The sequence below is a fragment of the Mesoplodon bidens genome (assembly GCF_964165515.1).
Source record: "Mesoplodon bidens genome assembly, chromosome: 3".
Taxonomy (NCBI): Eukaryota; Metazoa; Chordata; class Mammalia; order Artiodactyla; family Ziphiidae; genus Mesoplodon; species Mesoplodon bidens.
The window spans coordinates 167,884,691-167,908,861 of NC_138178.1; the positions used below are offsets into that span (position 1 = coordinate 167,884,691).

Genomic DNA, 24,171 nt, shown 5'->3' on the forward strand with positions numbered 1-24,171 from the left:
CCCTAGATCGACATTACACTTCATTCTTGAGATTTCAGAGTACATATCAAAACCTGGAAAAAGGATGCTAGCACTCTCATGCTTGGGTCACATGCCCACCCCTGGACTAATCACTCTGCATGACATTGAAGTATTTTGATCACCCTGGGTTTTGTGTTCATTATTAGGATAGAGAAGGTGGGGGAACTTGATTGACAGCCCTGCCAGTTGGTGGAGAGGCTGTTCTTAATAGAAAAAGAGTTGTTCTTTGCTAGAATAAGAGGAAAAGGCTGCTGGGCAGACAAAACCAACACAATTCTCCAGACGTTCACTATAAGAAAAATTTAAAAAATCACTTATCACCCCATCATCTTAACGTAACTGATATTAGTTATTATTTAACAGTCATTGTTCATTTATGTACCTGCATTTATAATATACAGTTTTTAATTTTTATGTTAAATATGCACTATTAACTGGTAGGGTTCTCCTATGTTATTACATAAAAGTAATGTCTTTAAAAAAATTAACATAGGAAAAGAGCATAGGAACGGTTTTCCAAGGGTTATACTCTTGTGAATGAATGGAATTTCACTAAAAGCATCCCTACCAGCCCTCTGTTAACTATACTTCCCACAAACTAATATAATAAGATTCTTTTCCTAGGAAGATTATCATAACTGTAACCACTTTGCTTCTTCTTGATTCCCCAGCCTGTGGAGAGTCGTCAAATCTGAATTCTCCCAGCTATCTTCATTGGCAGTTCCTCTCCTTCTTCACGCTTTGTCACTTCCTCATGGTGCTGACATCTTTTGGACAATCATAAATGGCAATTTCAACAGCAAAGACTGGAAGATGAGGTTTGAAGCAGGTACCTCTGTATTAGCTTAAAAATTCTCTCTGGGTCACAAGGTAAACCAGATGTCCAGTCATGACATCTCTTTTTGGCCCTCCCTTTCCCTCCTTTCTTTTTAGAAGGCATTGTCCTGCTTGCTAGTGTTCTTTGATAGCTCTACTTAGTTGAGCTCCCTTGATAATAGAATTTGTCAGAGTGGTCCTTAGGTAGGTTGACCATGTCTAGCTTTTGTCTGGGATAGTCCTAGTTTATGCCTGTTGTCCAGGTGTATTTATTAATTGCACCCTTGTTTACTCTCAAATGGGTCCTGGCTTGAATAATAAATTATGTAGTCACCTAATAGGTTACTTGCATTTGAGTACCTGTGAATGTTTGTTAAAAATGCAGATTTTGGGGCCTCATCCTAGACCTACTGAATCAGAATCTCAGGAGGTGAGGCCAGAAATCTATATTTTCTAACAAGTTCTCCAGGTAATTCAGTGAAATGTGAGAAGCTCTGCTGTTGTACTCTTGCCATTGGAGCATCAGTGACCAGATCTGGTGCAGTGATGGGTATAATTCCTAGTGCTTAGAATGGCAAGTTCCCAGAGGAACATGGTAAGGAAGGAATTGGGATGTGTTTTCTTAGTCTTACATCTGCTGGTCTCACTGTCACCCTAATCTGCTGGTACTCCCAGTCTCAGGGGACAGCAAGCAGGGTTGGCATACCAACCTGTGCCTTATCAGAATGGTTTCATATATTTTAGTGTCTCAAAAGTTTAGCAGAGAAATGGAAGTTCCATCAGGTGAGTTAACTACTATACTTTGAGTTCAGTTCCCTAATATCTGACCACCTCAAAGAGTTCTTGCTTTTAATGCCCCTTGAATCCCAGGGGCTGGTTTATTTATGTGGTAGCACATGATGTGGTATGAAATTAGAGTAAAACTTTCTAGCAAAAGTCTACATGGTATTGGCCACATTTTATAGGCATTTGAATACAAATAAGGCAGGTAAATATTTAACTATGCTCTTTCATTATAATTTAAGGATTAGATTATTGCCAAATTAATCTTCTGAACCACGGCTCCGATTATGTTGCTTTTCTACTCAAAAAATTTTAATGGGTTTTTGGTGCCCAGAGAATAAAGTTCAGACTCCTTAAACTGGCATTCAGAGTTTTCCATGATCTAACTGCAAGTGTTTGCAGCCTCATTTCCCACTCTTCTTTCTACATATACCATTGCTATTTCTCCATTGCTTTCTGTTTCCCTTCATCCATGTGTTGGCCATTCTGTGCTCTCCATCTGAAATCCTCTTCTATTCAAGTTTCCATTTAAATGCCACCTCCCAAACGATGATGAACAACACAGTAAATGACATTAAAAACTCTCTAGAAGGAATCAATTGCAGAATAACTGAGGCAGAAGAACGGATAAGTGACCTGGAAGATAAAATAGTGGAAATAGCTACTGCAGAGCAGAATAAAGAAAAAAGAATGAGAAGAATTGAGGACAGTCTTAGAGACCTCTGGGACAACATTAAATGCACCAACATTCAAATTATATAGGGGTCCCAGAAGAAGAAGAGAAAAAGAAATGCACGGAGAAAATATTTGAAGAGATAGTTGAAAACTTCCCTAATATGGGAAAGGAATAGTTAATCAAGTCCAGGAAGCGCAGAGAGTCCCATACAGGATAAATCCAAGGAGAAACACGCCAAGACACATATTAATCAAACTATCAAAAATTAAATGCAAAGAAAAAATATTAAAATCAGCAAGGGAAAAGCAACAAATAACATACAAGGGAATCCCCATAAGGTTAACAGCTGATCTTTTAGCAGAAACTCTGCAAGCCAGAAGAGAGTGGCAGGACATATTTAAAGTGATGAAAGGGAAAAACCTACAACCAAGATTACTCTACCCAGCAAGGATCTTATTCAGATTCGACAGAGAAATTAAAAGCTTTACAGACAAGCAAAAGCTAAGAGAATTCACCACCACCAAACCAGCTTTACAACAAATGCTAAAGGAACTTCTCTAGGCAGGAAACACAAAAGAAGGAAAAGACCTACAATAACAAACCCAAAACAATTAAGAAAATGGTAATAGGAACATACATACTGATAATTACCTTAAATGTAAATGGATTAAATGCTCCAACCAAAGCCATAGACTGGCTGAATGGATACAAAAACAAGAGCCATATATATGCTGTCTACAAGAGACCCACTTCAGACCTAGGGACACATACAGACTGAAAGTGAGGGGATGGAAAAAGATATTCCATGCAAATGGAAATCAAAAGAAAGCTGGAGTAGCAATTCTCATATCAGACAAAATAGACTTTAAAATAAAGACTATTACAAGAGACAAAGAAGGACACTACATAATGACGAAGGGATCAATCCAAGAAAAAGATATAACGATTGTAAATATTTATGCACCCAACATAGGAGCACCTCAATACATAAGGCAAATGCTAACAGCCATAAAAGGGGAAATCGACAGTAACACAATCATAGTAGGGGACTTTAACACCCCATTTTCACCAATGGACAGATCATCCAAAATGAAACTAAGTAAGGAAACACAAGCTTTAAATGATACATTAAACAAGATGGACTTAATTGATATTTATAGGACATTCCATCCAAAAACAGCAGAATACACTTTCTTCTCAAGTACTCATGGAACATTCTCCAGGATAGATCATACCTTGGGTCACAAATCAAGCCTTGGTGAATTTAAGAAAATTGAAATCATATCAAGTATCCTTTCTGACCACAGTGCTATGAGACTAGATATCAATTACAGGAAAAAATCTGTAAAAAATACAAACACATGGAGGCTAAACAATACACTACTTAATAACCAAGAGATCACTGAAGAAATCAAAGAGGAAATCAAAAAATACCTAGAAACAAATGACAATGAAAACATGATGACCCAAAATCTATGGGATGCAGCAAAAGCAGTTCTAAGAGGGAAGGCTTTTTTTTGTTTTTTTTTTGCAGTACGCGGGCCTCTCACTGTTGTGGCCTCTCCCATTGCAGAGCACAGGCTCCGGACACGCAGGCTCTGTGGCCACGGCTCACAGGCCCAGCTGCTCCACAGCACGTGGGATCTTCCCAGACCGGGACACGAACCCATGTCCCCTGCATTGGCAGGCAGACTCTCAACCACTGCGCCACCAGGGAATCCCTAAGAGGGAAGTTTATGGCAATATAATCCTACCTCAAGAAATAAGAAACATCTCAAATAGACAACCTAATCTTACACCTAAAGCAATTAGAGAAAGAAGAACAAAAAAAGCCCAAAGTTAGCAGAAGGAAAGAAATCATGAAGATCAGATCAGAAATAAATGAAAAAGAAATGACAGAAACGATAGCAAAGAGCAATAAAAGTAAAGCTTGTTCTTTGAGAAGATAAACAAAAGTGATAAACCATTAGCCAGACTCATCAAGAAAAAAAGAGAGATGACTCAAATCAATAGAATTAAAAATGAAAAAGGAGAAGTAACAACTGACACTGCAGAAATACAAAGGATCATGAGAGATTACTACAAGCAACTATATGCCAATAAAATGGACAACCTGGAAGAAATGGACAGACATATTCTTAGAAAAACACCGCTTTCTGAGACTGAACCAGGAAGAAATAGAAAATATAAACAGACCAATGACAAGCACTGAAATTGAGACTGTGATTAAAAATCTTCCAACAAACAAAAGCCCAGGACCAGATGGCTTCACAGACGAATTCTATCAAACATTTAGAAAAGAACTAACACCTATCCTTCTCAAACTCTTCCAAAATATAGCAGAGGGAGGAACACACCCAAACTCATTCCATGAGGCCACCATCACCCTGATGCCAAAACCAGACAAAGATGTCACAAAGAAAGAAAACTACAGGCCAATATCACCGATGAACATAGGTGCAAAAATCCTCAACAAAATACTAGTAAACATAATCCAACAACATATTAAAAGGATCCTACACCATGATCAAGTGGGGTTTATCCCAGGAGTGCAAGGATTCTTCAATATATGCAAATCAATCAATGTGATACACCACATTAAAAAATTGAAGGAGAAAAACCATATGATCATCTTAATAGATGCAGAAAAAGCTTTTGACAAAATTCAACACTCATTTATGATAAAAACCCTCCAGAAAGTAGGCATAGAGGGAACTTACCTCAACATAATAAAGGCCATATATGACAAACCCACAGCCAACATCATTCTTCATGGTGAAAAACTGAAACCATTTCCACTAAGATCAGGAACAAGACAAGGTTGTCCACTCTGACTGCTATTATTAAACATAGTTTTGGAGGTATTAGCCACAGCAATGAGAGAAGAAAAAAGAAATAAAAGGAATCCAACTCGGAAAAGAAGAAGTAAAGCTGTCACTGTTTGCAGGTGACATGATACTATACATAGAGAATCCTAAAGATGCTACCAGAAAACTACTACAGCTAATGAATGAATTTCATAAAGTTGCAGGACACAAAATTAATGCACAGAAATCTCTTGCATTCCTATACACTAATGATGAAAAATCTGAAAGACAAATTAGGGAAACACTCCCATTTACCACTGCAACAAAAAGAATAAAATACCTAGGAATAAGCCTACCTAGGGAGATAAAAAGACCGGTATGCAGAAAACTATAAGAAAGATGAAAGAAATTAAAGATGATACAAACAGATGGAGAGATAGGCCATGTCTTGGATTGGAAGAAACAACATTGTGAAAATGACTATACTACCCAAAGCAATCTACAGATTCAATGCAATCCCTATCAAACTACCAATGGCATTTTTCACAGAAGTAGAACAAAAAATTTCACAATTTGTATGGAAACACAAAAGACCCCAAACAGCCAGAGCAATCCTGAGAAAGAAAAATGGAGCTGGAGGAATCAGGCTCTCTGCCTTCAGACTATACTACAAAGCTACAATAATCAAGACAGTATGGTACTGGCACAAAAACAGAAATATAAATCAATGGAACAGGATAGAAAGCCCAGAGAAAAACCCACACACATATGGTCAACTTATTTTTTTTTTAAAGGAGGCAAGAATATACAATGGAGAAAAGACAGCCTCTTCAATAAGTGGTGCTGGGAAAACTGGACAGCTACATGTAAAAGAATGAAATTAGAACACTCCCTAACACCATACACAAAAATAAGCTCAAAATGGATTAAAGACCTAAATGTAAGGCCAGACACTATAAAACTGTTAGAGAAAAACATAGGCAGGGGCTTCCCTGGTGGCGCAGTGGTTGAGAGTCCGCCTGCCGATGCAGGGGACACGGGTTCGTGCCCCGGTCCGGGAGGATCCCACATGCCGCGGAGCGGCTGGTCCTGTGAGCCATGGCCGCTGAGCCTGTGCATCCAGAGCCTGTGCACCGCAACGGGAGAGGCCACAACAGTGAGAGGCCCGCGTACCGCAAAAAAAACCCCAAAAACAAAAACATAGGCAGAACACTCTATGACATAAATCACAGCAAGATCCTTTTTGACCCACCTCCTAGAGATATGGAAATGAACACAAAAATAAACAAATGGGACCTAATGAAACTTAAAAGCTTTTGCACAGCAAAGGAAACCATAAACAAGATGAAAAGGCAACCCTCAGAATGGGAGAAAATGTTTTCAAATGAAGCAGCTGACAAAGGATTAATCTCCAGAATTCACAAGCAGCTCATGCAGCTCAATGTCAAAAAAACAAACAACCCAAACCAAAAAAGGGCAGAAGACTTAAATAGACATTTCTCCAAAGAAGATATACAGATTACCAACAAACACATGAAAGACTGCTCAACATCACTAATCATTAGAGAAATGCAAATCAAAACTACAATGAGGTATCACCTCACACCCATCAGAATGGCCATCATCAAAAAATCTACAAACAGTAAATGCTGGAGAGAGTGTGGAGAAAAAGGAACCCTCTTGCACTATTGGTGGGAATGTAAATTGATACAGCCACTATGGAGAACAGTATGGAGGTTCCTTAAGAAACTAAAAATAAAACTACCATATTACCCAGCAATCCCACTACTGGGCATATACTCTGAGAAAACCATGATTCAAAAAGAGTCATGTACCACAATGTTCATTGCAGCTCTATTTACAGTATCCAGGACATGGAAGCAACCTAAGTGTCCATCGACAGATGAATGGATAAAGAAGATGTGGCACATATATACAATGGAATATTACTCAGCCATAAAAAGAAATGAAATTGAGTTATTTGCAGTGAGGTGGATGGACCAAGAGTCTGTCATACAGAGTGAAGTAGGTCAGAAAGAGAAAAACAAATACTGTATGTTAACACATATATATGGAATCTAAAAAAGAAAAATGGTTCTGAAGAACCCAGGGACAGGACAGGAATAAAGGCACAGATGTAGAGAATTGACTTGAGGACACAGGGAGTGGGAAGGGTAAGCTGGGATGAAGTGAGAGAGTGACATGGACATATATACACTACCAAACGTAAAATAGATTGCTAGTGGGAAGCAGCTGCATAGCACAGGGAGATCAGCTCGGTGCTTTGTGACCATGTAGAGGGGTGGAATAGGGAGGGTGGGAGGGAGACGCAAGAGGGAGGAGATATGGGGATATATGTATATGTATAGCTGATTCACTTTGTTATAAAGCAGAAACTAACACACCACTGTAAAGCAATTATACTCCAATAAAGATGTTTAAAAAAATAAAATAAGATAAATGCCACCTCATTTCATGAACCTTCAAATGCCCCCACTGAGTTCCACTTTCTCCGTTCCATTGGTGGAAAGTCATTTCTTTATCCTTTGATCTCTCGTAGCATTTTATTTCTACCTCATTAGTGGCAGTTACAGCCTTTTGTATTACATTTCTGTTACAGTTGTACCTGTCTTATCTCTTTTAGTTGACTTGCCTTTGAAGTCAAGACCTGTGAATGATTCACATATTAGTCTGCTTGGGCTGCCATAACAGAATAACATAGACTGGATAGCTTAAACAACAGAAATTTATTTCTTACCGTTTTAAGGGCTGGGAAGTCCAAGATCAAGGCTCCAGCCTATTTGGTTCCTCGGTGAGGGCTCTCTTCCTGGCTTCTCTTCTCTCTCTATTCTTACACGGTAGAGAGAGAGAGAGAACACTTGTCTCCCTTCCTCTTATTATAAGGATATGAATCCCATAATGGGAGCCCACCCTCATGACCTCATCGAAACCTAATTACCTCCCAAGGTCCCACCTCCGAATGCCATCACTTTGGGAATTAAGGCTCCAACATATCAATTTAGGGAGGGGACACAAACGTTCAGTCCATAGCAATTCATTTTTGCATTTACTCCCACCTTCCCCAAGTACCTAGAATGATCTCTTATGTATATATAACGTGCTTAATATATATTTTAAAAATAAGTGAATCAGTGAATTTATTGACTAAATACTGTATATACTAGTTATCATGGGAGCAATACAAAGAGTATAAGAGCAGATTGTTGCCCTCAGGAAGCTCCTAATTTTTTTTTTTTTTTTTTTTTTTTTTTTGCGGTACGCGGTCTTCTCACTGCTGTGGCCTCTCCTGTTGCGGAGCACAGGCTCCGGACACGCAGGCTCAGCGGCCATGGCTCACGGGCCCAGCCGCTCCACGGCATGTGGGATCTTCCCAGACCGGGGCACGAACCCGTGTCCCCTGCATCGGCAGGTGGACTCTCAAGCCACCAGGGAAGCCCCAAGAAGCTCCTGATTTAATTGATGAGATCAAATATAAACATATAAGAGGTTAAGAAACTGTAACAGTATAAATATAATTCAAGACAACAGAAGATAACGGTATAAATATAATTCAGACAACAGAAGATGTGTCATATAGCTATATATGAACACACAAATGCCATAGTAAATGAATTGTATTTTTGCAGGAGTTCATGGGATGGAAAGGCCACTCTAGGAAGTCAGAGTGACTTTACAGAATAGTAGAATTTCAGCAGCAGACTCTTTACGGATGGTAGAGTGTCAATAAGCAGAAAATAATAGAAAGAATATTCTATCTAGGCTGCTGGAACAGCTTAAGTAAAGTCCTGAAATGTCTTTGCATGGAACTATATTGCTTCACTATTTATTATAACTTTTTATAAAGCTATGTTTAAAGAGTGGCTGGAATAATTTAATATAGATGTGCAGAATAATGGTGTATCTGTTTCATGGAAGAAATATGTGGCTTCTATAGCCCCAGGAAGACTGGTTGTCATATCACTTCATGACATATTAAGGACTTAGAGCCAGCCCTGGTGGGCACGTCCCACATCCCTGTGTGGTCTGCAGAACCTCTATAGAATGGACAAAGATATGAGCATGGAGGCATTTTGAAAAGTTTGAAATGTGGCTGAAAGTTAAACAAAGCTAAAGACCATTAAAAAAAAAAAGAAAAGAAAAGAAAACCCAGAACTAAATCAAGGCTGCCTGGCAGAAAAATACTACACTGTGTAGAAATGGTCTCTGCTGCTCAGATAAAATGGAACACTCAAGAAGGTGGCATTAGGGCTTCTCTGGTGGCACAGTGGTTGAGAATCTGCCTGCCAATGCAGGGGACACGGGTTCGAGCCCTGGTCTGGGAAGATCCCACATGCCGCGGAGCAACTAGGCCCGTGAGCCACAACTACTGAGCCTGCGCGTCTGGAGCCTGTGCTCAGCAACAAGAGAGGCCGCGATAGTGAGAGGCCCGTGCACCATGATGAAGAGTGGCCCCCGCTTGCCGCAACTAGAGAAAGCCCTCGCACAGAAATGAAGACCCAACACAGCCATAAATAAAAATAAGTAAATAAGTAAAATTTTAAAAAAAAAGGTGACATTAGAATTTCCTTTTGGTATTTAACATCAGTGTAGGGAGGTCCAGAGTTAGCTTTTTCTCTGTGGGCTCATTTCTCAGACCGTCTAAATAAATGTCAATTTTTTTTGTTCTCTGCCTTTGACACTGCAGTGGAAAAAGTGGCTGTAATTTGTAGATTTCTGGATATTCATTCAGTGACCAAAAACCACCTGCTGAAGTACTCCCTGGCACACGCCTTCTGCTGCTTTCTGACGGCTGTGGAGGACGTCAACCCAGCTGTGGCTACGAGGGCTGGTCTCCTGCTTGACACCATAAAGAGGCCAGCCTTGCAGGTGATGTCCCTCAGATGTGCGTTATCTGCTCTGCGGATGGTTCTCTGCTCTACTTTACTAATTCATTGAGTTATTTGTTACATAAACACACATAATACTGCTGATGACGGTAACAGTGGAAATCTTTTAATTGAGAAAAGCATCCCAGAACCACACTGTATTAACAGATTTCTTGTTTTTATTTGTTGATTCTTTCTTTCCAATCTTTGTCCCTTTGCTGCCATCACTTCTGACAGATGTAGTTATTGTATAATTTTGTGTGTGTGGCAGATTTTTAAACTAGGTTGGTTATTTTATACCGTTCAGCTGGCTCCTGGGCCAGAAGCCCTTGTCACTGAGTCTAGATGCAAAGAGAAATCAGATGAATTATAATATAAACCAAAGCAAAACAAGAGATGGTAAATATACTACTGAAATGAAATACCACAAAGTAAAATCAAAGAGACATGAAATATGAGACCTGGAGAGAGTTGTTTATTTATCTTATTTGGCACCTTTATTTTATACTTGAAGAAACCAAGTCTCAGAGAGATATTGTGACTTTTCAAAGAACACACAGTGAATTCATGGGAGAACCAAGACTAGAACCTCTAAAGTCCTGATCTACTGTTTTTCCACATTGGCACCTGATTTATTATTATATTGTTATTATTAAAAGTAATAATAATGGCAAGAACTAACATTTGTCAAACAGGTATTGTGTTTCCAGGGGTATTGTGTTTCTGGGGCAGTGTATTAGAAGTGTCCCATCATGCATTACTTCATTTAATCCTCACAATAATATTGTGTGTGTGCCCATTTTACAGATAGAGAAGTTGAGGGTTAGAAAGTTTAAGTAACTTTTTCAGAGTCACACGGCTAGTAAGTGGCAGCACAAACTCAGGTCTGACTCATAATAATGTCCATGATCTTAATTGTGTGTGTGTGTGTATGTGTATGTGTATGTGTACACAAGGTCTCCCAAACCAGTGTAAGAGCTTCTCTTGTAAAAAAGATTAAGAAGAAAGGGCAAACTATGCAGAATCTGAAAAATTATAGAGCTATGCTGCTTGTGGACCCATACCTCCCCATGTAAAAATTCCCAGTTGTCTTCTGGATAGTCCTTCTCTGTTGGTCTTAATAAGACAAGGTAGTTGTATGTCTAACCCCCGCTCAGGGCTTGGAACATAGGAGGCACTCATTTGATGAGAGTTGAATGAATTAATAGCATAATTGGATGAATTAGTTTTAAAATTTCATTCAGTTAAAAAAAGGGAAATGGTAGACTCACATACTAGAGAAATAGATGCTCAGTCCATTCCAACTTTGATTTCTTAAGATTCTATGTTCCACTCACATTCCAAGAAGACAAGATGACTTTCCTTTCTTTTAGAATCATGGAATTTAACATTGAAAGGGAATTTAAAGACCATATTCTTGTGTATTCGAAAATGTAGTTTTGGAAGTACGCTTCTCTTAATAGAAACTACAGGCATTAAAGAAAGAAACACTGGTCTGAGGGTATTTGGATTAAGTGGTTATTATTTGATGCATCAGAAAAATCAATAACATACATTTAGCTCAGATTTCTGAGTCAAAATTCAAAGATATTCAACAATTAGGAGAAGCTCCTCTTCTGCGTTTTTTTTTCCCTACTAAAAATGCAATCAAAGAAGATTTCAGTTGAATCATTCTTCATTGTTAAGCATGGATTGAGGAGGCTGCCTTGTTTCACTGACTTTGCTTGGTGTATTTACATCTGACTTTCCTTTTTTTTTTTTTTTTACCTTTTCCCCAGGGTCTGTGTCTTTGTCTTGACTTCCAGTTTGATACTGTGGTTAAAGATCGACCCACAATATTGAGCAAGCTTTTACTCTTGCATTTTCTTAAGCAAGATATTCCTGCTTTGAGTTGGGAGTTCTTTGTCAACAGATTTGAAACGCTTTCTTTGGAAGCTCAGCTACATTTGGATTGTAACAAAGAATTTCCTTTTCCTACAAGTAAGCAAAACAAAGAACTTGCTTTAAACAGTCACAGGTCCTATTCTGGTGCTTGCTGGATAAACAGAAGATACTCCGCATGTAGTTTAATTTCCCATTATGGAGGATACCTTGACTTCATGTACTCAGTTCATCAAATGTTTATTGAATATCTACTGTGGTAATCTGCAGGTTAACTATTTTCTGGCATTCCAACATCAAAATTTTTCTCATTTAGGGACTTCCCTGGCGGTCCAGTGGTTAAGACTCCACGCTTCCAATGCAGGGGGCATGGGTTCAATCCCCGGTCGGGGAACTAAGATCCCACATGCCACGTCGTGCGGCCAAAAAAAAAAAAAAGAAAAAAAAAATCTCATTTATTCGAGGACCGATGAGAACCATTTGTGACTCTATGTTCCTTAAATATTATTCAACCATCATGTTTGTGATGTCCGTGAGCAATTTTGTGAGATATATTTGCACTTTGTAAATTTACTCTTCCATGCTTAGTAATCAGTTACCTGGAGCTCTAAATAGATGGAGGAAAGACTTTGGTCACTCAACTATTTATCCAGTGATAACAAAATTAGCTACTTTAATCTTATGGTCTAAACAGAAAAATGATAAACGATAGTCAAAATAGGTAATAGCCATGATTTTTTAATATAAGGCTTATCATAGAGGGAGATAGATGAATGAGAAATGTATCCATGGAAGATGACTTTTAATATTGAAAATATACACAGATGGATTGTTTCAAACTACTTGTACAACATAACGAGTTAAGGAAAATGATCACCTCTAATTCCTTTTGCAAAGCTATCACTGCTGTGAGGACCAATGTCGCTAATCTCAGTGATGCAGCATTGTGGAAGATCAAGAGGGCTCGGTTTGCAAGGAACCGCCAGAAGAGTGTGCGTTCCCTCAGAGACAGCGTGAAAGGGCCCGTGGAGTCCAAGAGGGCGCTCTCCCTCCCTGAGACCCTAACCTCCAAAATCCGTTGAGTATCTTCTTCCATCCTTCCCTTAAATCTGTTTGATGTCTTTCTGAGGCTGACATGTCTTGTTGAATGTTCACAGAGAGTAGTGTATTTAGCAAACTGAGCTCCTTCAGCTGCATTGGCCTTCACATTCCCTAGAGGGTCCCCTCAGGTGTGTCAGTGCCCTGGGTGGCTTTTCCCAGTTGCTGGTGAAACAAATCCCTGATCCAGCAGTAGATTGTTTTGAAATGTAGAAGGCAGTAAATCCATTGATGCATGGCATGAGACTCAGGAGAAGCGTTTGCCCCTAGGTCCTAGAATATGAAAGTTTCCACCACCACCATTATAACCTAAGAGCTTCCTGGATGAGACTTTGTCAAGACCCATGGCAACTAAGAGGGTAGAGTAGAACTTTGGAATGCATTTTCTTTTCATGCATGACAAAGCCAGCCAACAAGCTCCTAGAAAACCAATAATAATGGTGTTTTCAGAAAAGAAAAATCAGGCTGATAAGAAGTTGAATTTCTGCCCAACTTCACCAGATAATTTATAAATAAAAACAAACATCATTGCCAACTAAAAAAAGACCATATATACTTGTTTTCTAAAGGTCTTTTTTTATATTGCACTTTTAAAGAAAACAAAAAATTACCAAATGACTAGATGAACTGTAATGATTAGCAATGGCTCATGAATGACAAATAATTAAAAATTCATAACTAAATCATCATATTAGCGAATGAGTACACTAAATATAATACTAACCTGTAACATTTATTAAGTGATTTAATTTTTAAATAATGTCATGAAGTTAATAAAATAACACCATAAAACATATTTTTTTGTCCTGTCAGAAGCTGAAATGTTTGCTTTTTCACTGACATTTCTTAGAAGTCAGCTTTATGTAACATAACCATTTTTAATCATAAATATGATTTTATTTTGTTTATTGCGTTTCTCTCTATATTATGACAAGCTACGGAAATGTGGTATTTTGAACTTTGGAAGAGTCAGTGAAAGCCCTTTAAGCAATCAATGACCCAGCTTTCCAGGGAGCAAAGATAATAACAGATGGCCATTTAAGAATAACCTTTAGCATTGCTAGGCCCAGTGAAACTGCCTCAGATTCTAGAAACCAGCACCTAGATTCAATAAATTACAATTTCTGTATGAATTTCCCAGCTCTTTTATAACCTAACTAATCAGTTTGGGATATAAAGTTTATTTATTGTTATTTCTTGTTCATTGATTCACATGACAATTTTGAAGAATAAGAATCGAAGTAACATTGAAGGATGATCTTTAGATTCAAAGAAAGCCACAGAACTTCTGTGACATAAACATCTTGTATGTGATGTTAAGTACAAATACGAAAACTAAACGTGCTCCTGCTATCCAGTGCAGTTAGCACTGAGTATGTTTTCTAGGCTCAAGTTGTTTTTAATGCTTATTTAAATAGAGTTGTTGTTGATTTTTAAGCTGTGAGGTTGACCAGGCATGAGCAGTCTGCTCCAGTTCTCGGTGGGACACCCGAACAGATGCCAGGTGGGTACTTCTGACGTTGAAGGGCCGTGTGCAAGTGTCTATCACAGGTGGACAAGGTAAAGAATGCGGTGTCTCTCACTGGACCAGAGTCATGTATCTAGGATTGGAAAGCTCCAAGGGTTTTACCCCAGATGCTCAAGTGTTTGAGCCCCTGACATGGCAATTCATTCCATCTTAAAATTGGCAGATGACTTTTGATCCTGTTAACTTATGGTCCAGTAAGAAGCATCATGTTACCTGAGTATGCACTTTTCCCCCGAGAGCCAGTATGACTAGAGCTATACCTAGCACTTATATTTGTATGTGTTTTTACACATACAAATATTATGTTCATACATAGCTGCTCTAGGAAAAGCATTTCATTTACATCTGAAAAGGTTGTACATTTGAACCACCATCATTCACTCATCCCCTTAGCCATTTCCGATTCTTTGCAACTCTTACATGCATTTCTGTCTCTCGAGAAAGGAGGATTTCCATTGTTTAGAGGACCATGGGATCATATTCTGCTTGGTAGAGTGTAACTGTCCTTGGACGTTCTTGATAGATTAACTTATCATGAAGTATCTTAAGGGTTGAAGGGACGCTGGCGAGCCTGTTACAGACTGAATGTTATCCACACAGATGATGCCATACTTGCTGGGAAAATTGTGGAGGTTCTGAATACCTGCTTATTTGTCCAAAACAAACCTGGTAACTACTACCTATGTATCATGCTATACAACGTTTGGCTTTTCATCTAAGAATAGTTTTAAAATAAACTTTTCAGAATGGTACCGATACTCTCAGAAGGACAATTTCAAGGAAGGAGACTTTCAAGAACACGTTATAAAATCGATGCTAGAAAGAGAAGCAGTTAGGCGTGGGAGACAAGGAGAAGAGGGAGAGCCCTAAATACTATGAATGCAGATGGCAGATGTTGGCCTAAGTGCATTTTTGCTTTTAAAATTGATGAGAAAAGGGGAGCACACACTTGGCAGAGTCCCTCTACCTTGTTTTGAGCATCACTCGGGCCTCAATTGTGCTGGGATTAAAAAAAAAAGAATAAAAATAAGAATTTCTGATCCTGAGCTTCATTTAAAATGTGAAAATATCCATTTTCCCTTCAGTTAGGTCTTTTTGAGATTGGTCTTATGCAATTTCATAAGTTACCTTTATCCTGCCTTTTCTTTTTGTCCTATTAAGGCTTAGTTGAAAAGCTAGTCTTTAATTATTATTATCCATTTTAACAATCCAACTGTAGGAGTCCTCTCACATCTCTTTGGAAAAACATGTACATATGTTTCTTGAAGAAAAGCCTTTAGGTGTCTAATTGTCCCATCAAAAGTGATCAGATGGAAAAGGGGCAGATAACAGTGTTGTTTAAATTAAATATAAAGCTAATGCTTCTGGAAAGATAATTACATGACGCCACCATAAGCAAAACTTGCTTAGATTTGGAAACAGGTGGCTCAGCTTATAAGGCAATTTCAAACTAGTTTTTCATTTTTGCATTATTATTTACTGAACACTGAGTGTTTTAACTTGGAAGCAAAGATGCGCCAGGATAATCACAAGATTGTACAGGGTGGTTTAAGATATTAATTAAATGGAAACCGAAGACCTTGCTATTTAACGAACATGCTTTTCTTTGGTACAAGTAATGAGCTCCTCTGTGCAACACCTCTTACTGATCAGGCCTGAAATAAAGCAGATGTCCTTTAATTATGCAGCAAGACTTAATTTTAGTTGCTGTTTAGGCTGAACTTTTGGACACTGGATTTACAGTTTATGGCTCTCTGATCTTAGCATTTACATATTGCCCACAGCAAATTTTGCAGCAGAAATGCACTTGTATAGAGGGTAAACTCTGTAAGGCTACTGAAGAGTTGCATTCCTCTGTGACTTTTATGAATCAAATCAAAGGCCTTTGTGCATATAAGTAAAATTCATAGACTGTCATAGCTGAAACATTAGAGATATGTTAACATTCTCATTTTCCAGAAGAGGAAACTGAGGTTCCCAGAAAGGAACAAGTTTCACAGGCTTGTTGGTGACAGATCTGGGTCTCAAGCCCAGATGTCTTGATCTCTCTTGCAAGGCATGTGTGGTAATGCTAGCAGGAGCTCAGCACCTGCATTTAATCCCAATTGATGAAATATACAGTTTTACCTGCTAGTCTGAATTTGGTATAATTATAATTAGATATAAGCTGTTTTTTCACTGATGCTGTGAGAACCAGGAATTCTTTGTTTTTGGTGATTCAGAACACCTGTTGAATATTAATTGAGTGTAATGCAGCAGTTATGGTAGGTTACAATTGGACCGTACTGGAAAATTGGCATCAACCCCATGTGATCATGGGAAACTTAGTTATATCTTATTCCTCATCCCCTGGGATGAATAATTAAACAATAGTAGGTATATAATGTTAATAACAACAGCAATAGCACTTTATATATGTATAGTACCTCTTTATAAAGAGAGTTTTTAATGCAAATCATCTAATTTCTATTTCACAACAACTCTGCATATACATAAAGTATTATTTTTTTTCCCACTTTACATACAGACAGGAAAACTGAGGTCCTGAGGGACTAGGTAACTCTGCTTACATAATTTGCTCATGATCACATATAACTAGTGAGTTAGATAGAGACTGATACTTGAGTCCAGGAGACTTTATTTGCTTTCTTTCCACTACAGCTACCTCTCAATAACTTGGTCTTATGATGTTCCTGCCCTGGGGTACGTGAGGACCCCAGTCTTATTAGGGAGCTGACCTGGGCATTCAGGCCTGCTACAGTGTGATGTAAGCCCATGAGTGTCCAGACCAAAGGACCTCTCCCAATTAGGACTTATAGATTGGTCTAGAGCTATCCTAATCCCTAAAGGGACATATATACTTTCAATTCTCCTCCAGCCTGCAGAGACATCTTGAGATCTCTTGGTCTGAATTTGTGTCAATAAGAGAAGGTACCCAGCACTGGGTAGCACTGGTAAAACTCTCTTGTACTTCCCGCCTCCCTCAGTGTCCAGCCTAGAATTCCAAATGACTTCTCTCTGGGCTCTTTCCTTCTTTCTTTCTTTCTAGAGGTGGTTTACATTTCATGTCTTTACTAACTTGCAAAATGCCTGTTCATCATTAAGAGACAATAAATCAAAGAATCCTGCTGTTTTTATAGGAATGCCCTTGACTGAAATGATAGTTTCGGAAAATGACAGTTTCTATTGAACAAACACTCATTGGGCACCTGCTGTACTAGAAACTATGAAGAATGTAAAGATACATCAGAAATTCTTGTACTCTCAACTTGCTTATAGTCAAGTAAGGGAGATAAAGTATGAACATAGGTGAACTCTCATCTCGTGTGAAAGTGATAGTACTACAGGATCGTTCACGTCAAATGCAGTGGGAGGGGCTTCCCTGGTGGCGCAGTGGGCCCGTGAGCCATGGCCGCTGAGCCTGCGCATCCGGAGCCTGTGCTCCGCAACGGGAGAGGCCACAGCAGTAAGAGGCCACCTACTGCAAAAAAAAAAAAAAAAAAAAAAATGCAATGGGAGGAGAGCTGGAGGGAACAAGGAAGGTTTTGTGGACAGGTGACTCAGCCAGGCCTAGACAGGTGGATAGGAGGTAAATGCATGGCGATAGGATGTGGGATAGGAGAGGCAAAGGCAGGGATGGGGAGCACATGAGGCTATGCAGCTAGTAACCGGCCCCAGCTTTACGGCCCTCCTGTGGCTCTGTGCATACAGAACAGAACTGCTGTGAACGAAGCCTTAAGTTGTGTTAATGAGCCACGGAGACCAGTGAGGCAGTGTAGTTAGAACTACCAACATAACGCAGACTCATTTATAGTGCTTGATCATTGGTTTCTCTGGACCAAATGCAGAGTAAACTCATAGAAACTTCCTTGCACTACCTAATTGCCACTTGTCGGCTTGACAGAGGGGTCAGTGAGTCGACTTACACAGAGGAATGTTCCCTATTTCCCTACCCACTTCCTTGCTGTTTGGGGACTTCATCAGGTTTTTGCCCATGTAGAAAAGATCTGAAATATTTATTTGAATTCGATGCACTTTAAACATGTACGAATAATGAGCATCTACTATATATCAAACACTGCCCCGTATTCTGTGAGGGATGTAAAATTGGATAAGACATAGCACTTGCCTTCAAGGAGTCTTTGTTCTTACAGGGGAAATACAGCAAATGGATAAAAAAAAAAGTTCTGCCTCGCATAATAGTTATTTGCCACATGAGAGTTGGGAAATGCTAAAGGAAATTTTCCTGCACTCTTCCCTCTTTCCCACCCATCTTCCCTCCTTTCTTGTTTTTGGAGATGTATAGAATTTAGGGACCCCAGTTGCTGAGAGGAGGGTGGGCATGCTAATAAGAATGGCTTCTGGGGACCAGATCCATAGGATAAAGTTGGGGGTGCGGGTGGAGGACCACCGTGCAAGGTGAAGAGAGCATCACGAGCAAAGACACCAAGGTGGGAAAAGGCTGGCTCCGTTCTGAGATCCAGGAGTAGCCCCGTGTGTAAGGCTGTGGAGCATTTAGGGTGGAGCAATAGGAGATAAGTCTGGAAAAGCAGATCCTGGTCCTGCCTGGTTTCACATCTTCTGAATAAATAAAACGGTATTATACCGTGGCGTTTCAATCAGTTGTGCCACTCTGTGGACAGGTCATGATGGACCCAGTCCATGTTAAAGTGAGGGTAGGAGTAGCTCTGCCCCCATGATAATAAAGATTTTTACATTTTTCTTTACAAAAATGATAAAATCAAATCCCTTAACCTGTTAAATCTCTATAGTTAAAACAGATATAGGAATTTCACAGACTAGAATTCAAAAGGAAGTGTTTTAATTGTCACATTTAGAGAAAATATTATAGGCATTTAATTTTAAAACGGAAATTTTATATCTTTTATAGATAACTAAAATAGTAATATCGTCTTTATCCATAAAGAAAATTTCAGCTTTCCTAAGCTCATTTTTCTTAGGGATTTGATTAAGGTAACTTTTCTTGATGAAGAGTGGTATCAGTCATATGCTTACACTATTTTTAAAGAAAGACAATATACAAAGCACAGACTTGCAAAGCCCACACTTGGAGGGGTAAATTATTGGAATGAAAAGAGATTTCTTTCACTTTATGCAAAAAGTTCCATTAACTAGTTCTTTTTTCAGTACATTTAATGGTTTGTGAAAGATCACTCATTACTGGCTATTCAGGGAAAGCAAGGAGTAGCAAACTTAAAGCTAAGCACTGCAGATCAATGAAGATGAATCCAAAATGAGGATGGGGCCTTTGTGAAATGACACTTAGTCATTAGGAAAATATGATTTGATGGGAAAAACTAAGGTTACACACTTTTAAAATGAATGTCTACTTGCAATGGGGCGAAGAGATTTGAAATATTTAAACTTGAAGCCTGATTGTTTATTTTCTAGACTTGAACTAGATAGGAGGAAATAGGGAGCCGGTGTCCTAGCTGGGCCTTGTCTGGATCTCCCTTTCTTCTGTTTGAGTCCCCTAGACTCTCAGGGCTAAAAAACAAAGGTGCATCTCCTTCTCAATTCCTCCTCAGTTCCATTTTTAACTTTGGAGTCAAGCCAGTCTAGACTTGGAGGTGGCTGAGCAGGGCTGAGTGATACATGCTCTCCTAAACCTTGCCCCCCAGAGCTAAAACGAATTGAGGAATGAAGCTATATCATCCTAACAGCCATTGCTTGCTGCTACAATAACACTGAACCCTGTAGGTGACCTAGATTCTCACACTTGTCACATTCTTGGCCCAAGCTTGCCCAGAGCAATACCCTCCTGCTAGTTGTAAAGTAATACTCTGATGGAAAAAAAAAAAAAAATCAAGACTAAATATTTTTCAATGCTGAAAAGATAGTTCTTTAAACTTTTAAAATAAGGATTTGGTCTGATCTTCTTTTTCAGACATTTAATTGAATTATAATATACAGTAATGCTTTACATTTATGACCTTTCGTGAAATAGGGTGTTCCACATGAATTGATTTTTTTCCTGATGGGTCATGCATGCCTAATAAATAATGATAATAGTAACAATTTATTGACCACTCTCTGCATGTGAAACAGTGTAATAAACAAATCCTTAGGTTTTATTTGAATAATTTTTGGTTAAAACTTCTCTAAAGTACATTGCATACATTTATTCCTTCATGAACAGACGCTATGAGACTGAAAAATTTTGTTAATGTCCGAGGGTCATATTGACGTTTGTTAGGTGGTTTCCCCTATACTAGAGGTTCTTAGACTTAGTTGATTCTGCTGCCTCTTCACTCATTGTCAACCATCCCATCTCAGTGTATCACTTTTGAAAAGATCAACAGTCTTCTGATCATCTTGGGAAATCTAGACAACCAAGCATGTAACCTTATGTGCAGTTCTAAACTAGCAAATTCAGAATTTGACATTACCTTCATGCCACTGCTTCAGAGAAAGTGTTTAGGCTTGAGACAGCTAATGTCTGTGGTCCCCGGGAAACATTTCTTCTATCTTGCTTCTCTTGGCTGGTCCTAGAAGACTGAGATTTTTGCCAAATTAGTTGAGGCGTTAACGGATATAAATTACTACCTAGCTCTTGGTTGTATCCTGCATGCCATAATTAAAATGGATAGCATCAAAGTTTGGTTTGTAATGATTTGTAACCAAAGCTTGTCATCATTTAGAACGTTTCCTCTCAGGATGAGAGATGAGAATGCTGGTGTGTGGGTCTAACCCACCAGGCAAAAACTTTGTTTCCAATTTAGAAATTCTCATGTGGCTTGTCAAAGGAAGGACATGAATGCATATAGGGTATTTTGAATAAGGCCCAAAACATAAACATAAATATGGAAGAGAAAATCTCACTGTTCCTTCCCTCAAAGTCCTAAACTAAACCAGATCAGAAAAGGCAGAAAACAAAGGGAGACAGGGTATAATTTCTGACTTTGAGAAATAACAGAGAAAGTCAATGTCAGGGACCTACTCAGATATAATTATTTGTTAGGTTAAGAGTAAGTCAAGGGCTAAGGTAGTTTTTCCTTCCATGTGAACTTCCAGCTCACCTTCATGTGGTGTTTTTCTCTGTTTTTAAAAGTTCATGCTTCTTGCTTTCTGTCTGTGCCCTCCCACCCCTTATATGTTTCTCATTACATACAGCAGGGCTTATAATTTGCTATTTCTAATTTTGACTATATCATTCAAAGAGTACACACTGTTAATATCTTAGGATGTGGAGAAGAAAACTTTTCTTTTTGCATCAGCTGATATTTGAACATAGCTGAATTGAGATTATAATTTAAACAAAATAACTCAATGGATGTTTTAGTTGCTCACTAGATTTTAGGAAAATGATTTTTGTGGTTATTCTTATACGCTTATTTTACAAAGCTGGAAGGAAAACTTCTCTTTATTAGTGAGGATGAAACTTTGCCAAGATATTCAAAAATTTGCTAAATGCAAAGTTTGTGTAGCTATCTGTCTTGCTGTTTGAAGATAACTTTGCTTTACAGTGTCCCCTTTTTTTTTGCATTCCCTTATTCTTCCCAAATTACTTGGTCATTGTAATTTCCACCCTGGGACCAGTGCTTTTTTTGCTCAGTAGGCCATATTGTGCCTTTAAGTTTGTCTAGAACAGACCTTTAAATATTTAGAGGCTTTATTGATACAAAGAATGAAATAGGGTGCTATGGTGCTTCATTGATCAGTGAGATTTTAGTGTAAACTTACCTGTGGGGGAACCACCCACCGATGGCCTTTCTTGTACTGACAGGCCAACAATCCCCTGAGAATGACAACACCATCAAGGACCTGCTCCCCGAAGATGCTGGGATCGACCACCAGACAGTGCACCAGCTGATTACAGTGCTCATGAAGTTCATGGCCAAGGATGAGAGCAGCGCCGAGTCAGACATCAGCAGCGCCAAGGCCTTCAACACGGTCAAGCGGCACCTGTATGTCTTACTTGGCTACGACCAGCAGGAAGGTTGCTTCATGATTGCACCTCAAAAAATGCGCCTGTCAACTTGTTTTAATGCGTTTATTGCAGGAATTGCCCAAGTAAGTGTAGGCTTTCAGGAGTCATGCCGTTAGGCTTTTAGTACAAGCAAGTCATTAAATTCCATTTAGCTGACATTGGTTAAGTGTAAAGTTTTGCATAAGTTACTTTATTAGGCAGGGGTACGTGGAGGACATCAACAGGCTGATATCATAAAGGGAGTTGGGGATTTTGGGGGGGTAAAATATAAAGAAAACTTAGCATTTTAATCTTTTTTTTTTTAACATCTTTATTGGAGTATAATTGCTTTACAATGGTGTGTTAGTTTCTGCTTTAAAACAAAGTGAATCAGCTGTACATATACATATGTCCCCATATCTCTTCCCTCTTGCGTCTCCCTCCCTCCCACCCTCCCTATCCCACCCCTCTAGGTGGTCACAAAGCACCGAGCTGATCTCCCTGTGCTATGCGGCTGCTTCCCACTAGCTATCTATTTTACATTTGGTAGTATATATAAGTCCATGCCACTCTCTCACTTTGTCCCAGCTTACCCTTCACCCTTCCCGTGTCCTCAAGTCCATTCTCTAGTAGGTCTGCGTCTTTATTCCCATCCTGCCCCTAGGTTCTTCATAACCTTTTTTTTTTTTTTTTTAGATTCCATATATATGTGTTAGCATATGGTATTTGTTTTTCTCTTTCTGACTTACTTCACTCTGTATGACAGACTCTAGGTCCATCCACCTCACTACAAATAACTCAATTTTGTTTCTTTTTATGGCTGAGTAATATTCCATTGTCATTTTAATCATTTTTAAGAGTACAGTTCAGTGGCAGTTAAGTATATTCACATTGTTACATTGTTAGGTAACCATCACCACTATCCATCTCTAGAACTTTTTCATCATCCTAAACTGAAACTCTACCCATTAAACAATAAAGGAGAGTGGAATTTTTGTTTGTAGTTTGTTTTTTTTTTAATCGTCTTCCTTTTTTGGCTTCAAGTGGAGAGTTGAGTTAATCATCCAACTTACTTCATGTCACCTTATCATCATTGGCTTTTTTCATGGTTCTCTGCTACTTCTAACTGCTGTATTATATATCATAATATACATTTCCCATGATTTAAGTATCCATTCCCCCAGTGATGGATACTTATATTGCTCCCAACTCCTCACCACCCCATACGGATCAGCAATGAACATTCTGTACGTGCACCTTATTCACCAATGTAGGAATTCCTTTGGGATATGGGTCCAGGAGCAGACGTAACAGATCATTGGGTATATATATGCCTAATTTGACCAATGCTACAAATCTCACTGTCCGAAATGGCTGTCCCAATCTGCAAAGGGTGTAGAACTTGGGGCTAGAGAGAAATGGATATGAATTTCAGCTCTGCCACTGTTGTTAACTGTTAAGCATCCTTCCTTCTTTGCTCACTGGTAATAGATTTTGGGGGGGAAAGATTAGAGACAACATATTGCAAACGCCTTAATCAGTGACTATCTCATGGTAGGGACTCAGTGATGGTAGCTGTTATTATTTAGCTCAAATAGATCATTAACATAACGAACACAGAGAAGCAAAGGGGGAGCAATATGTATGTCTCTTGCTGGTGTTGATAACTAGACGGATCATCACTAATACTCAGCTGCCTATGAGGGAGTGAGAATACATCATTTCAGATACCAAACTTTACTTCC

General features: G+C 38.9%; 1 protein-coding gene across 3 annotated transcripts in view; it reads left to right on the forward strand.

The window, feature by feature from the left end:
• The window catches only part of UNC79 (unc-79 homolog, NALCN channel complex subunit), a gene marked incomplete at its 3' end in the record, with an annotated part of 212,806 nt that overhangs the window by 105,548 nt on the left and 83,087 nt on the right, over positions 1-24,171 (forward strand). For 2 of the 3 annotated variants that reach the window (XM_081228622.1, XM_081228623.1), the window contains exons 21-25: positions 693-850; positions 9,809-9,990; positions 11,768-11,969; positions 12,768-12,947; positions 22,244-22,530. In XM_081228622.1, coding sequence (XP_081084748.1) covers positions 693-850; positions 9,809-9,990; positions 11,768-11,969; positions 12,768-12,947; positions 22,244-22,530 — 1,009 coding nt within the window. Of the gene's footprint in view, positions 1-692; positions 851-9,808; positions 9,991-11,767; positions 11,970-12,767; positions 12,948-14,406; positions 14,473-22,243; positions 22,531-24,171 lie in introns of all 3 variants that reach the window. The other variant, XM_081228621.1, reaches the window with a different exon arrangement.